The sequence below is a fragment of the Microchirus variegatus genome, assembly GCF_963457635.1.
Source record: "Microchirus variegatus genome assembly, chromosome: 7".
Taxonomy (NCBI): Eukaryota; Metazoa; Chordata; class Actinopteri; order Pleuronectiformes; family Soleidae; genus Microchirus; species Microchirus variegatus.
In genome coordinates this window covers 32,789,226-32,805,557 of record NC_139808.1, presented here as the reverse complement: position 1 = coordinate 32,805,557, position 16,332 = coordinate 32,789,226, and the positions used below count along the sequence as shown (strand labels likewise).

The window sequence follows — 16,332 nt, the reverse complement described above, 5'->3', positions numbered from 1 at the left end:
TTGGATGCTGGTGGATGTTTGCAGTCATGCAAACACAGAGTGGGCGGGGGTCACGGGTGCTATAGCAGGCCTCCTCACCCCCTCACCCCCTCCTCACCCCCTCACCCACTCACCCACTCACTCACACATTAACATGACGTGTGTGCGCGGCTCATGTTTCCATTGAAATTCAAAGCTCGGTTTTTGGAAACTGTGAGCGTTTGAAGAACGAGTGGAGCAACAGTTGTTAAAGCTCAACATCGCTCGTTTTATTGTTTTATTTATTCTTTAACATGTTTTTAACCCGCAATAAAAACCCTGTTAAGATGAAACACCTCTTATATGTAGCAGGGTACCCGCAAGGTCTTTAAAAGTCTTAAATCCAATCATTTGAATTTAAGGCCTTGTCTTAAAATGTCTTAAAGTCTTAAAAATCTATTAACGTGACTTTTATTTAAAACGTACATAAACTTCTGTGAAATGTTTCTGTTTTTGAGGATGCGATAACAACAATAACTACAACACGAAACTAAAGTAGGTCACCTGTGCTGCCCGGTGACAATTTATCGAGCACCACTAGCTAGTGTGCTGTGCGCGCGCCGCAGTGTGTTTAGCTTAGCATAGCAGCGGAGAAAACTTAACAAAAGCCCACAGCTAAGCCGAATTGCAAGTTCAACGATTTGTGGCTCCAGTTTTCCTTCATGTCTTTTGTACTTTTTTGCCAGTATGGATTTAAAATGGGTCTTAAATTGTATTCATTATGGTCTTAAAAAAGTCTTAAGTCTTAAATGTGTAGGCAGCAGAACGTACAGTAGTAGAAGTAGGATTCACATTTATATTATTACTTTTTTTGGAATGACCCTGAGGACTTTTGGCACTTAATATATTTTTATATTTAAATGATATGTTAAATTCATTTTTAATATTAAGCACAGGCTGCATGACGTTCACCAGAGTCTTTATTTTGCCATTTGTGCATAAACCAGAAAGAAGGGATGACAAAGAAGAGGTGCTAAAGAATAAAAAAAAATACAATAACATAGAAATAACAAAGTAATAAAGTTATAAAAGTCCCGAGTGCAGTAGAAATGAATAAGCTAAGGTACTCCTGAGTGTAAAGGAGCTGTAAAACAAGGAAGGAAATGAAGTTTGTGTTTTTATTGTTTTTTTTTTCACTCATTTTTAACGACACTCGCTGATATATAGAGTTTTATAGAATAAAATGCACCGTGTTCTTTGACGTTTAAATCTTTAAAGGTGCATTATGTAATCAATGATAAAATCCTCCTAATATGTCACAGAGACTCAGGAATAATGTTCATAACAAACTGAACTCACCAACAACAACAGTACAGACAAAATATTCGCATTAAATAAATCTTTTGCAGACTGCAAATCATGTTTATGTTTTTAAATCATGTTTTGGCGTCATGTGGCGCCACCTACCGCCGTCTACCAATCATTGCAGTCAGTAGAGTCTCAGCTGCCGAGCAACCACGGGTTGCCAGTTACGTCAGAAAATTTTGAATTTAAATGTAGTAACCGTTTTTGGCCACATTCTTACATATGGCACCTTTAAGTTGTGTTTCCATCACCCTTAGAAATGTGTAAAACTGAAATATCGCAATAAATAAATAAAAAGTTTAAAAGGAAACCCCTGATTATAGAAAAGACGGTGTTTTTAGACGAGTCGATGTGAAAGTTTATGTCAAGAAAGTGTCATAGAAAGACTTTGAAGACCAGTTCTTTCAGATGTTGCTAAGTTGTCGATTAGATATATCGCTAAGTTGTCGCTCACTTGTCGCTCAGATGTCACTCAGATGTTGCTTAGATATATCGCTCAGTTGTCGCTCAGATGTCGCTCAGATATGTCGCTCAGTTGTCGCTCAGATAAATCGCTCAGTTGTCGCTCAGTTGTCGCTCAGATATATCGCTCAGTTGTCGCTCAGATGTCGCTCAGATATGTCGCTCAGTTGTCGCTCAGATAAATCGCTCAGTTGTCGCTCAGTTGTCGCTCAGATATATCGCTCAGTTGTCGCTCAGATATATCGCTCAGATATCGCTCAGATGTCGCTCAGATATGTCGCTCAGATATGTCGCTCAGATGTCTCATGTTCTTTCAGCCTCTAACTCAAAGTCAAAGTCTCGCGGGATGAGAGTTTGTTACGAGAAAAACGGGATGTTAGCGAAACTGAACTTTTATGAGCTCGTACGCAAGAACTTTTTGTTGACATTTTAGAAAAAAATCGCTTTTATTTTGCGGGAAAAAAAAACTCTTTAACGGACACACCACTGAAATGTTGAGGAAAGTCTAAACTGTAATACTTTAATCTGGATTAAATACACATTCTGTGAGTGTTTCAGCAGCAGCAGCAGTTTCCCCTGCGCTGCCTCTTCCATCCAAACACTTCTTCTTTTTCTCAGCGGCTCAGAGTCTTTGTTCTCACACTGTAACTAATGGAACAGCCAGGACTGGAATTTCAAGGCCAAAACTCTTAAACTGGGCCATTTGGAAAACATCCCAGTTCTCATCCGCAGCTTAGCCACAGTTAAAAAAAGAAAAAGAAAAGAAGAAGAAGAAAAATAGCTCAGGCAGCAAAGCAAAAATGTTGACAGAATAAAGGAGTGGATGGTGTTGTTGTAGTTCATGGCCTCATGAGGCGTGAACGTCTTTAAAAAGAGTCTTAACTGTGAGAAACACTCAGGCTCTAACTCCTTTATCTGCACTCTCTCTAAAAACCACACATCATTTCTACATTTTAACTCCTCGTCTTTGCCCGTACTTAAAATCTTCAAATTAAGTTTACAAATAAAGCCCCGCGTTGAGATTATCCCACTGCGCTCGTTTCATATTTAAAAATGTACTTTACCTCTTAATCCCTGACCCTTTTTTCAGGCTCCTGCTCAAAAATGACACGTCCAAACTAAACAGATTATATCTCTGCAATTACAGTTGCTCTGGAATGAATGATCCAATCAGGCCGGGAATTGTCCCCCAAAGCATTCTGGGAGATGTAGTTCTTTGAAATAAGTTGTTTTGATAAACAGGTAAAGGTAAGAAAAGATTTTGGAGTTGTTTTGCTCCCGTAGCGTCTGCTATCTGAGATGTCGCTCAGATATCGTTCGGATGTCGCTCAGATGTCGCTTAGATATCGCTCAGATATATCGATCGGATATATCGCTTGGATATATCGCTCAGATATATCTCTCAGATGTAGCTCAGATGTCGGTCAGATATATAACTCTGATATTGCTCAGATATAGGCCAGATGTTGCTCAGATATCGCTGAGATATCGGTCGGATAACTTTCAAATGTCGCTCAGATGTGGCTCGGATATTCTTCAGATATCGCTCAGATGTCACTCGGATATATCGCTCAGATATCGCCAAGATATCACTCAGATATCGATCAGTTATTTCAGATGCCGCTCAGATATATCGCTCAGATGTCGCTCAGATATATCGCTCAGATGTCGCTCAGATATCGATCAGTTATCTCAGATATCGGCTGCCAGTTGTCGGCCAGTGGCTAAACGGCCTCCCCTCAATCGCCTTTTCAGCTCAGGCTTAGTCTCATTGGCAGTAAGAAGATTAGCAACGAGCCGCTAAGCTCAACACAGAGAGTGAGACAGTGAGATAGAAAGTGAGACAGTGAGATAGAGTGAGACAGATGAGAGGACAAAGACAGGAAAGAGGCGGGGATTAATTGACAGGATATAGATTTGAGTTTAGTGGCGTTGTCGTGGCGTTGTTGTCTCTTTTGTCGTTTAATTGTCGGCTGTTTTCTGTAAAAACTTCGCTCGGCCTCAGACGTGATTTGACATCGTACGACGTCTGTAAGTTTGTGTGTGCGATGAATTTTATACCCACGAAAAATCTGTGCACGGAAACTTTCAAAGAATCATTCAAATAATTTATTCTTCCACTGCGTTAGTGATCAATCATACTTTTGACCTCATCTTTGTTGTATATTTTCTACATGACGGCTCGTACCATGTCCGCCTACGCGGGGGTGGACTCGTCCTTTTAGGAGAACGCCGCGTGTTCCCTCGTTGTTTTTTTCTCCGCCCACTGATTTATACGTCGACCTCCGAGCGGGCGGCAGGAGCCACTCCCCGCTGATGTTAACGGTCGCCATGGAGACCAAAACGTCTGCCTCCACCCCCCCGTCCCGCGGCGCTGTTGACGGCCGTTTGACCCCTGACCTTTGTGTCACTGACTTCCAAGGCTGTTTCCTGGTGAGCAGAGATTAATCACTGCTGTCAGACGGAGAGATTAAAAGTCTGAAAACATCACAGCATATTTAGGTTTATTATTATTATTATTATGAGCATGTTATTTAAATGATAAATGTCTTTTTCTTTGTCACGTTGACCTTTAAACAACGTAAAAATTAAGAAGAAAACAACACGTTAGAGAATATATTATGTTTAATGAGTAATATTGAAATATTTACTCCACAAATGTTAGTTTTTATATAAAAACAAAGGTCTAACTATATATAATATCATAAATATGTTGGTGTAGTGCAGCTGGTGGTCGATATGGAGATAATAAGACACTTTTTTTATTTTTGTTCATATATTTGATCTGTTTTTCCTGAGGAAATTTCAGTGAAAATGTGAAGGACGTGTTGTTTTTAAAAAAAATCATGAACTCATTTGAACAAAAGTCTCTTTAAAGTGAGCAAAACAGAAGTGAGGAGGTGAAACAAGACACAAAAAAGAAGAAGTTGAACACAAACTGAAAAAAGACTCTACCTAGGTTAGAATAATATAAGATTGAGATTCAAAATAAGATCATAAATCCAGTTGGAAACTGAGATTATCATCATTTATTACCCTCTGTTTGGAGATTCTTCTTCCTCCTCCTCTTCTTCTTCGTAATGTTATTGCGTGTATTATGATATGGATAATGACATTATTTCCGTTCATTAGTTTGTGTCCGGAGCACACGCGCACACGCACACGCACGCACACACACACACACACACACACACACACACACACACACACACACACACACACACACACACACACACACACACATACACACACACACACACATACACACTGTAGATAAAGTGTAAATGAGAGGAGACGCAGCAGGACGTCACTTTATAAGAGCTGTAAAATGACGATGACGAGGTTTTATTTTATTAACACGGCTGTGAAACAGGAAATGAACTCACACACAGGAAGTGACTGTGTTTGGATCATAAACGACAGCAGTGAGAGCTTTCATTAGAAAATACTTTTAAAAAAGTCTCCAGAGACTTTGAGAGAAAGAATCAGAGGAAAATCATCTCCTCACTGTTTTATTCTGCTTATATGGACGTGGATTATATTTAAGGAGCATTCCACAAAGTATTATTATCATTAATAATGATATTATTATTAATTCACATGAAACTAGCAAACACAACTAAACACGAGTCCTTGGAGAGATTAATTATTCTGTGGAACTGCTGAGGTCAAAGGTCAAACTCTTCATCTCTGACAAAAACATCTTAAAACACACGAAATAACTAAAATAACCTCATAAAACTGAGTGAAATGAACAAATAAGGAAACTCGGCATTGTAATATGAGGGATTAAAGAGTCACGTCAGTCTTAAAGTAAGTGTTTTTATGACACAAATAAAACAGAATAAACACAAATGAAGTGAGAATCAAAGCACATTAATCCACCAGGTGTTTACACGTATATTTGTTTAGATTATTCATTATTATTCAATAATCCTGAGGATTATGAGCTCACACACTCACCTAATTCTCAAAATCTGAATTTCACCAACTTTAATTGTAAAACTTTCTTCTTCTTCACCTGTTTCCTTCCTTCCTTCCTTCCTTCCTTCCTTCCTTCCTTCCTTCCTTCCTTCCTTCCTTCCTTCCTTCCTTCCTTCCTTCCTTCCACCCTTGTGCTCTGCCTCTCCCCTCCTTCCTTCCTTCTTTCCTTCCTTCCTTCCTTCCACCCTTGTGCTCTGCCTCTCCCCTCCTTCCTTCCTTCCTTCCTTCCTTCCTTCCTTCCTTCCACCCTTGTGCTCCGCCTCTCCCCTCCTTCCTTCCTTCCTTCCACCCTTGTGCTCCGCCTCTCCCCTCCTTCCTTCCTTCCTTCCTTCCTTCCTTCCTTCCTTCCTTCCTTCCTTCCTTCCTTCCTTCCTTCCTTCCTTCCACCCTTGTGCTCCGCCTCTCCCCTCCTTCCTTCCTTCCTTTCTTCCTTCCTTCCTTCCCTGTGCTCTGCATCTCCCCTCCTTCCTTCCTTCTTTCCTTCCTTCCTTCCACCCTTGTGCTCCACCTCTCCCCTCCTACCTTCCTTCCTTCCTTCCACCCTTGTGCTCCACCTCTCCCTTCCTTCCTTCCTTCCTTCCTTCCTTCCTTCCTTCCTTCCTTCCTTCCTTCCTTCCACCCTTGTGCTCCACCTCACCCTTCCTTCCTTCCTTCCTTCTTTCCACCCTTGTACTCCGCCTCTCCCCTCCTTCCTTCCTTTCGTCCTTCCTTCCTTCCACCCTTGTGCTCCACCTCTCCCTTCCTTCCTTCCTTCCTTCCTTCCTTCCTTCCTTCCTTCCTTCCTTCCTTCCTTCCGTCCTTCCTTCCACCCTTGTGCTCCACCTCTCCCTTCCTTCCTTCCTTCCTTCCTTCCTTCCGTCCTTCCTTCCTTCCACCCTTGTGCTCCAACTCTCCCTTCCTTCCTTCCTTCCTTCCTTCCTTCCTTCCTTCCTTCTTTCCACCCTTGTGCTCCGCCTCTCCCCTCCTTCCTTCCTTCCTTCCTTCCTTCCACCCTTATGCTCCGCCTCTCCCCTCCTTCCTTCCTTCCTTCCTTCCTTCCACCCTTGTGCTCCGCCTCTCCCCTCCTTCCTTCCTTCCTTCCTTCCTTCCACCCTTGTGCTCTGCCTCTTCCTTCCTTCTTTCCTTCCTTCCTTCCTTCCTTCCTTCCTTCCTTCCTTCCTTCCTTCCTTCCTTCCTTCCTTCCACCCTTTTGCTCTGCCTCTCCCCTCCTTCCTTCCTTCCACCCTTGTGCTCCGCCTCTCCCCTCCTTCCTTCCTTCCTTCCTTCCTTCCTTCCTTCCTTCCTTCCTTCCTTCCTTCCTTCCTTCCTTCCTTCCTTCCTTCCTTCCACCCTTGTGCTCTACCTCTCCCCTCCTTCCTCCCTCCCTCCCTCCCTTCCTTCCTTCCTTCCTTCCTTCCTTCATGTCGAGGTCAGTCCTCAGGAGAGTCGGTCGACTCGAGCACATGTTCGCTCGCTCTCTCTCAGCGGGGAGCGATTCGTCGGGTCTGCCTGAGAGTTTATTTTCTAATGAGCTTTGAGGAGACACACACACACACACGCCCCTCTGGTTAAAGCAGATTAATTAAAATCTCTGTTATCAGTGAGAGTGGAACACGTCTTACTGTAAACCTCCGGAGAGTTTCCTGCTTTAATTCTCAGCGTCAGGATGAGAGGGGATGGGGTGATGGGGGGAGGGGCTTCTTCGATAGAGGTGGGTGGGTCGGAATTGTTGGGTGCGGAGCCTCCAATAAAGAGGTTAATTCCCGCGAACGCCTATCGCTGATTATCCGAGTGACTGTCGAGGAAAGAGACGAGAGAGATGGACTGGTGTGTGTGTGTGTGTGTGCGTGTGTGTGTGTGTGTCTGTCACTCACAGTTTATAATCTAATCTAATCCTCAACAGTAAATCCTGTCATAATGAGTGTAATGAATATGTATATTTATATTAAAGTGTGGCAGCAACACTCGCTAATCACGGTGATTATTAACGCTTGTTTTCCAGCGAGACATTTCCGCGCTCACCTTCTCAGTCTTTATTGCTTTGCCGCCGCGTGATTGGCTGGTTTTGACATGGTTCAGTCCAGGATTAGTTCAGTCTCTTCGTGGGGGAACGCTAACGTACAGCTGTGAGTCGTCAGCGTAGCCTCGGACGCCGTGTCTCCTGATGACGAATGAGAGTGTAGAGATTAAAAATAGTCGGGCCTAAACTGGAGCCCTGTGGTACACCACAGTCCAGTCTGAAGCCTTTCTTACAGGAAATGTTCCCCCCGCTGGTTTCCTGTCGTGGTTTGTTGTGGTCTCTCTGACGAGCCACTTTATTAGGTACACTGGAGAACTGATAAAGAAGCAGGAGTTTGGATATTTGTGTCTTTTTCAAACTTGTTGGGATTGAAAATCCCAGTTTAGGAGTTCAGCTTCTAACTGGAATGTTTTTTTTAAATGGCAGTAAATAAAATGAAAAGTTCATATGTTGAATATATGTAGTGTAGAATATTAAACTTACAATTTGTTCAGTTTGTGTTGATTGTGTTTTCGTCCTCTTGTGTCGCAGGCTACAGCCGTTCATCACCGGTCTGCCCAAAAAGAAGATGGCCATGGAGCAGGTAAGCTAGCTATTGACAATTTATCAAACTTTATTAGAAGTTACTCCAGGACAAAAGACAAAAAATAATAAATATGATAAATAATGTAAACTAATATAAAACAAAAAAGTCATACTAAATATCAAACAGTAAGGCATCGAAGACTGAAGACAGGTGATGTTGGATCATTGATTTAGTTTTATTATGGGATTATGATGGGAGTTTATGACGTGGACATTAAATTAAAATCTGTGTTAAAACTAACTAACTAATTATTTACTTATGTTTACGTTTTCTCTCAATCTGTGTTCTGTAAAACTAACACTTCAGAATGCACAAAATTCTCTGTTGTCTAAAATACTGTTTGTATTTTCAAAATAAGGGCATCTATCAGTTCATATTCATGATGTGAAACAGTCATGTACAGCTGTGAGTCGTCGGCGTAGCTATCGATGTTGTGCTACTTAGCCGTGTCTCTTGTTGACAGCATGTAAATATTAAAAACAACAACATTATGGTTCTGATTGGTTGAGCTGTAGAAAATTCTCTACCATCCAAGATTTGATGTGAAATCCAGTGCGATGTCGTAGCGATCTCCGATGTATTAAAAAACAAAAACCCATCGGGCCTAAAGCGCAGCCTTGTGGTTCACCACAGTTCACTCTCCAGCTCAGAGATGAGCAGCAGACATTAGATTTAATTGCGTGCGGTATTAAAAAGGTCTTAATGAGTCATAAATGTGACGCGGTGAAGACGAGTGGAGTGTTTTATTGATGGGATTTTAAACCATATACGATACTTTTGTGTCTTAATGTATCGAGAGAGAAAATCAAAGCTGCAGACAGAGTCTAAATCCTCCATCACTCTCTGAAAACGTCCTGCAGAGAAAATGAGGAGAAATAAATCTCTACTCCGGCTGAGTGAGAGGTGAAGCTCACTCTGTCTTTGTTTGCCCTTCCCTTATTACTCCTCCTCCTCCTCCTCCTCCTCCTCCTCCTCCTCCTCCTCCTCCTCCTCTTCCTCCCTCCGGGTTCTCCGCCGGCCCTGAAAATAAATCTCAAAATAAATACGGCCTTAAACTTTTAAACATAAAACTGTCGTTAAAAGCTCTTCCAGAGGTGGTTTCTTTACGGCGCTGCAGTGAAGCGCCTCCCGGTGGTCGATCACCGCCTCCACACTTCATTTCCTCTACGTTGTCGTTTCTGCAGATTTACAGACACTTTGTGTCTTCATTTGACTCTAAATTAGAGCCAAAGTTCAATCACAGGTAGATTTACAGGAGTCTGACGTTCACTTTTCTCAATAATATACACTTTATTTCACGTTTTATTGGCAGAATTAAACTAAAACCCCCTGAACTTTTACTGGAGTTTACTGTCAAATATTGACATATTGATCAAAGTCCTTGTATCTACTGCCCCCTCTGGTCAAACACCAGCTACTGCGTTCACGTTCCGTCTGTCGTTTTTTGTCAACGTTGCCTTAGACTACTCACACTTTTATAAACACCTGAGCTGTCACCACGGTGGCCACGCCCCCTCCTGGCTGCACAGGACGTGCGCGTTATTTTGTGTATTTTTGTTAATTTTACGTGAAAACCGTGGAACAGGTTTTTAACCTCTAACACAGATTATTATTCATTTCACCACTACTTGAGGAAACCTCTCCTCCTCCTCATCAGTCTCCTTTCCTGTTTCTCCTCCTTCCTCCACATTCTTCACCATCCCTCCTCCTCCTCCTCCTCCTCCTCCTCCTCCTCCATCATGTGTTGTTGGCAGCTCTGAATGGACTGCGCTCAGGGAGCTCAGGCTCTGTCAACCAGGACCAAAACACTGCCACAAGGGGGCCGGGTCAACAAGGCCTTGTTACTTAGCAACCTCCCCTCCTCCTCCTCCCTCACTCCCCCCTCACTCCCCCCTCACTCCCCCCTCCTCCCCCTCCCCCTGGGAACTGGAGGCAAACGGCCTTCGCCATTGGCCGAGGTCGGCGCTCGCTCGCAGCTCCTCGTTACATAATGTTGCCGTTTCATTACAGTGACAGATTGAAAAGAGTGTGTGTGTGTGTGTGTTCTTGTACTTGCGGCATACTGAGGACCAATAAGCGTTTTTAACCAACAAAGTGAGGACATTTTTACAAAGTGAGGACTTTTTGGCCGATCCTCGCTTTGTTTTCATTGAAATCACTTCCTTAGGTTGTAAACATATTAACTATACTCTGTTTTTAACAGAGATCCTCTATTTGGTACAAAAACACGTTTTCCAGCCCTGGTGGATGCTCACACTTTTTGCTCTGGGGCTCCACCTGCTGACATGTTATGGTACTGCAACCAGTAGTTCTTTATAGATGTCATTCATGAAGTAGATATTTGTTATTGTGTTGATTTATAAAGTGGAAATGCTGGTCCTTGCAGCAAGTACAAGAGTGTGTGTGTGTGTGTGTGTGTGTGTGTGTGTGTGTGTGTGTGTGTGCGTGCGTTCGTGCGTGCGTGTCTGTGTGTGTGTGTGTGTGTGTGTGTGTGTGTGTGTGTGTGTGTGCGTTCGTGCGTGCGTGTCTGTGTGTGTGTCCTTCGCCCTCGTCACTGACCCAGTAATTACTCTGCACCATTTTTCAAAAGAGCCCAGGGAGGGAACGAGGAGTTTTGTTACGAAACGAAGAAAATGAAGAAGAAGACTTTCTTGTCGGCTGAGACGAGTCCAGCTGTTCTCTGCTTGACCTTTGACCTCCTCCTCTCACTTGTTGCACTTTGCTGGATGTGTGTCAGTTTAGAGATGTGATGAAGGTGATGAAGAAGCTTTGAACTCGCTGTGACAGAGTCACGTTCTCACAGACAATCAGGAGCTTTTCCACTGCACGACTCCACCATGACTCAGCACGACTCGTGTTTTTGCTTTTCCATCAGTGATCGTACCTGGTTCCAGACGATACTGAAATGCGACGTCGACAGACTGACGTCAGAAAGAAAACCAGTCGTTAATGTCGCAGGAAACAACAGGAAAGACTAAAATAACGTTTAAAAGATACATAATTATTAGTGCTGTCAAACGTTAACGCGTCAACGTTACAAACAAATATGTTTTAAATTCTTTAAAAAGTCATACAGACACTTTTAACAAACCTTAACCATCACAACTAAATGCCTTTACCTAATTCTTAACCCATAAACAGCCGTGTTTTTAGGATTTGACAAAATGTCCTCACTCACAGTCAGACTAACCCATAACCAGTTAATAACTAACCTTAACCTTAACATTAAACTGCTCAGATTATTCTTTTAATTCCTCTCCTCTCTATTAATGAGGCAGAGATTTGACTGAGTGTGAGGTTTAAGAGAAACAGATTGAGATGAATCCTCGCGTCAGAGTGTGAAGGAGAGGAAACATGAAGGTGTGAGGAAACCATGAAGGGAGGGGAGAGATGAAGGTCCTCAGTGGGGGACACAGCAGACTGTTGCTGGGGAAACTGAGGAGACATCCACCTGCTTCTCCTCCAGCTCCTCTGGAATTAGCCCTGACTGACGGGGAAGTGCTAACGTCCTGGTTTAGTCCTGGTTTAGTCCTGGTTTAGTCCTGGTTTAGTCCTGGTTTAGTCCTGGTCACTGTGTTTGACAGAGATAGAAAAGGTTCCACAGCTGGAAAATCAGTTCAGATGTTTTTTGTCCATCTTGTCTTCTTCTTTTACACCGATTGTCCTCATGTCCTCCTTCACAACATCCACAAACCTTCTCTGTGGTCTTCCTCTTGTCCTCCTGCCTCCATCTTCAACATCATCACTATTTTCCTATCATCTCCTTGGTGGATATATAGACCAGATCACTATTTGGCAATCGTTCTGTTGCTGTGTATAGAGAATGGCTCAATATTTGACAGTCAAGCCATTGGTGGATTTATAGTGTAGCTCACTATTTGGCAGTCAGTCTCTTATTTGTCTTCCTTCACCTTGTCCTCGATCTTCAACATCCTTTGTCCAATTGTATCGGCGGATGTATAGAACAGCTCACTATTTGGCAGCCATTCTGTTTGTTTACGTTTAGAAAGTCTCACTATTTGACAGTCAATCCATTGGTGCATGAATAGAACAGCTCACTATTTAACAGTCAATTAATTGGTGGATGAAAAGAAAAGCTCACTATATGGCAGCCATTTTGTTTCTTTATGTTTTCCAACGGGTCACTATTTGACAGTCAATACATTGGTGGATTTATAGAACAGCTCACTATACGGCAGTGATTCTGTTTGTTTATTTTTAGAACAGCTCACTATTTGACAGTCAATTCATTGGTGGATGTATAGTACAGCTCACTATTCGACAGTGATTCTGTTTGTCTACGTTTAGAACAGCTCACTCTTTGACAGTCATTCTCTTTGTTTACATTTAGAACGGCTCACTATTTGACAGTCAATTCAATTCATTGGTGGATGTCTAGAACAGCTCACTATTTGGCAGTCATTCTATTGCTTTGTATAGAGAATGGCTTGTGTGTGTGAGTGACTGTGACGACTTAATGGAATCATCAGAAATAGAAACTGTAGCTGTGACCACTCTCTCCTCCTCCTCCGTTTTTATTTCCCATCATGCTCCTGTAAACACACACACACACACACCTGGCGTGGGCCGGCGGCGCTCACACGGTGAACGTTTGACAGCTCCACGGAGACGGCGTTAGCGAGGTGAAATGCAGAGTAACGCAGCTCTGATTACATCTCTGCCCTCACGCTCACCCCTTCATCTGTCATGTGACGGCGTTCCCGTCCCCGAGGCTCAGATTAACCTTTGACCCTCAGTATAAACGCCGTACGCTGCAGATTTATTTTAAACAGCAGAGCCTTTAATTAGACTGTAAAGGGTTTGTGTCGTAATAGTTTCCTGTCACTTTAAAGGAAGTGATCTCAGTGAATGAGTGAATATTAAAAACAACATGCCATATTTCCCCTTTGACCAGGTCGGCGCCTCCAACCCCCTGCCGGTGCCTGTGGGAAACCCCGACAGTGGCGTGTTGGTGGAGTCCGGTCCGGTCGTCTATGACGACGCAGCCGCCGCTGAGGAGGAAGAGGACGAGGAAGACGAGACCTGTGTCAGCGCCATGGAGCTGCTGGGAGGCAACGGTCAGTTTGTACACAACTTTACCAGAATGTACAGACTAAAAACTGCAGTTATTTAATCATTATCTGAGATTAGTTCATATATTTTGTGTTCCTCACTCTCCCACACCAAACCCCCTTAGAGAAAATCAGTGATTTTAACATCACAGCACACAGGAGTTGTCGATCCACTGCTGCCTCCATCACTAACTTCACGTTTCATTATGTCTTCATATTTAGTCAATTCGGCATTTGAAAAACTTTGTTTAGGTTTACATCAGTGACACAAAGTGACCACACGAGGCAGCAGTAGACCAGCAGCTCCTGTGTCTCTCAACTGTCTCAAACTCGCCGCCACGTCCAGTGGTGCTGTCCTGAGGCTGACCCTGACCTTTGACCTCTCAGGCCCATGGGCAGAAAGAAAGAAAGAAAGTCTTTCCCGACAGGAATCAATTAAGAAGAAGCTCAGAACTTTCATGTTTTATTGCCGCGGCAGAATCTGAGTCCTTCAAACTGCTAACAGTGAAGGAATGTGATGTGAGTGAGTGAATAAGTGAGTGAGCGAGCGAGCGAGCGAATGAATGAATGAATGAGTGAGTGAGTATATGAGTGAATTAGTGAGTGAGTGAGTGAGTGAGTGAGTATATGAGTGAGTGAGTGAATGAGTGATTGAGTATATGAGTGAGTGAATGAGTGAGTGAGTATATGAGTGAGTGAGTGAGTGAATGGATGAGTGAGTGAGTATATGAGTGAGTGAGTGAGTGAATGAGTGAGTGAATGAGTGAATGAGTGAGTGAGTATATAAGTGGGTGAGTGAGTATATGAGTGAGTGAGTGAGTGAGTGAGTGAGTGAGTGAGTGAGTGAGTGAGTGAGTGAGTGAGTGAATGAATGAGTGAATGACCTGGAGCCACAGATTAATAAAAGAGTCTCCAGACATTTGTGACTGATCTGAGATTAAACTCCTGTAAATCAACACTCTCCTTCTCACCCTCAGATTACGGCTCTGATGCAGATTATGACGAGGGATTCTAGCAGCGTCTCCTCCTCCTCCTCGTCCTCGTCCTCCTCGTCCTCCTCCTCCGACCAACAGACATTTTCTCTCACAGGAAACAAAATGGCCGAAGCGAGACTTCCTGCACTAAGGTTTGCACGACTCTTTGACGTCCGTCAGAGGAGGTAAAGTGGAGATTAGGGACTGAAACAAACAAACACGGGTTTGTCTGAGCTGTGAGTCGGGCTTAAAACTGGGATTAACTGTGACGAACAGTGTGATCACGTACAGGTGATTTAAAGACACGGGAAACGATGAAGCTGAAACACAGTCGTTTAAATGCTGCTAAACTACGCTAATCATGAGCGCTAACCAGGAGACAAACGTCTTTCACTGGTTTAGTCCAAAAAGAATACAACACTATCATCATCCTTTGAGGGGAAGTTCAGTCGACGTGAGACGTTAAGTATGAGATGTTTTCAGGATCATGTTTCACCGCCTTAAATCACTACAGGAAACTCAAGTTTCTGCCACTTTCCTAAACCACTCACTCTTCTCACACCAAAGCCCATAGAGAAAATCAGCGATTTAACATCACAGCTCACAGCAGCTGTTAATCCACTGCTGCCTCCATCGCTAACTTCACACTTTGTTCACCCTTCGTTCAGATTAACGTCAGTGACACAAAGTGACCACACGGGGCAGCAGAGGACCAGCAGCTCCTGTGTCCCCGCGAGCTAAAATGGATGATTTTCTCTATGGGCTTTGGTGTGAGGAGAGAGCGGACGACTTCCACGATTTCCACGCACAAAAAGTCGTCCGAAGCTGCACTTTTGCATCGCTAACACTCGAGTACTTAATAATAATAATCCCGTGTTTCTGCGCTTCACGTCTGTGGATCAATCAGGAAGCGTGAGATCAATCGATGCCTTATCGGTGATGAAGTGACACCAAAGTATTACTGCGACGTTGCCTTCAAACACTTTTATCAACCCCAGCGTTTTGCTTTGTTTTTGACTCTTAAAATTTTAAATTGTTGCTGGTTTTTATTTTGTTGTTTTTTTGGGGTTTATTTTTCTCTAGAAGTGAATAATTTAAACGGGTTATGTAAATGATTCTTTACGGTGTCCTGTAAGACGTTCTCTGCAATAATAGAGAGGAGATTAATTTTCTATTTAAAGTTTTATTTTGAGGAGGCCAACGACATCGTAGCCTTTTTTCACTGTTGTCCACACGCACACACAGAGAGTGAATTTAAACGAGGCGTCCCTGAACGCCTCATCTGCTGCTACAGAAGTCCTGATGTTACATCTGTTCTCTGGTGTGTGGATTCATTTGCTGCTACAGTAAAGATTTCACTAAGAATGAAAACACAAAAACACGTTTCCCTCCTCGTTCTTTAAGTGTTTGTGCATCGACCGCATCATCATTTTAATGTATTCACTCCGGTTTAATGTAAACAAATATGATTTATAATCCGACAATGCTCTTTAACATATAAAGTAATGGCTTTCTTAGCCACTGTAGCTAGCTAGCTAACTTCTGTACTAATGTACAACCGTCGGAACAGTTTATCGTCTTTCACTCCTGTTTTTATCGTCTTTTCCTTGTGTTTTCCTTGTGTTTTTTATTGTTTTCCTCATATTTTCCTCGTGTTTTTATTGTTTTCCTCGTCTTTTCCTTGTGTTTTCCTCATGTTTTTATCCTATTTTCCTCATGTTTTCCTTGTGTTTTATTGTTTTCCTCATGTTTTCCTCATGTTTTTTTCGTCTTTTCCTCATGTTTTTATCGTATTTTCCTCATGTTTTTATCGTCTTTTCCTCATGTTTTTCCTCATCTTTATCATCGCGTTTACTTGTCAGTCAGTTAGCCGCAGTAGCTAATCTGGGACGCTAACGTCTGTGTTTACATTTGCACTTCATTTTTAATGAT

The 16,332-nt window shown here is 42.8% G+C and overlaps 1 protein-coding gene across 1 annotated transcript in view; it reads left to right on the top strand.

Moving 5' to 3' along the window:
- Window positions 1-15,766, top strand: part of LOC310929465 (transcription factor IIIB 90 kDa subunit-like) — a 74,599-nt gene extending 58,833 nt beyond the window's left edge. Inside the window, exons 17-19 of the mRNA XM_083892233.1 lie at window positions 8,300-8,351; window positions 13,270-13,432; window positions 14,404-15,766. Coding sequence (XP_083748359.1) covers window positions 8,300-8,351; window positions 13,270-13,432; window positions 14,404-14,441 — 253 coding nt within the window. The 3' untranslated portion in view covers window positions 14,442-15,766. The remainder of the gene's footprint in view (window positions 1-8,299; window positions 8,352-13,269; window positions 13,433-14,403) is intronic.
- The last annotated feature ends 566 nt before the right edge of the window (window positions 15,767-16,332 follow it).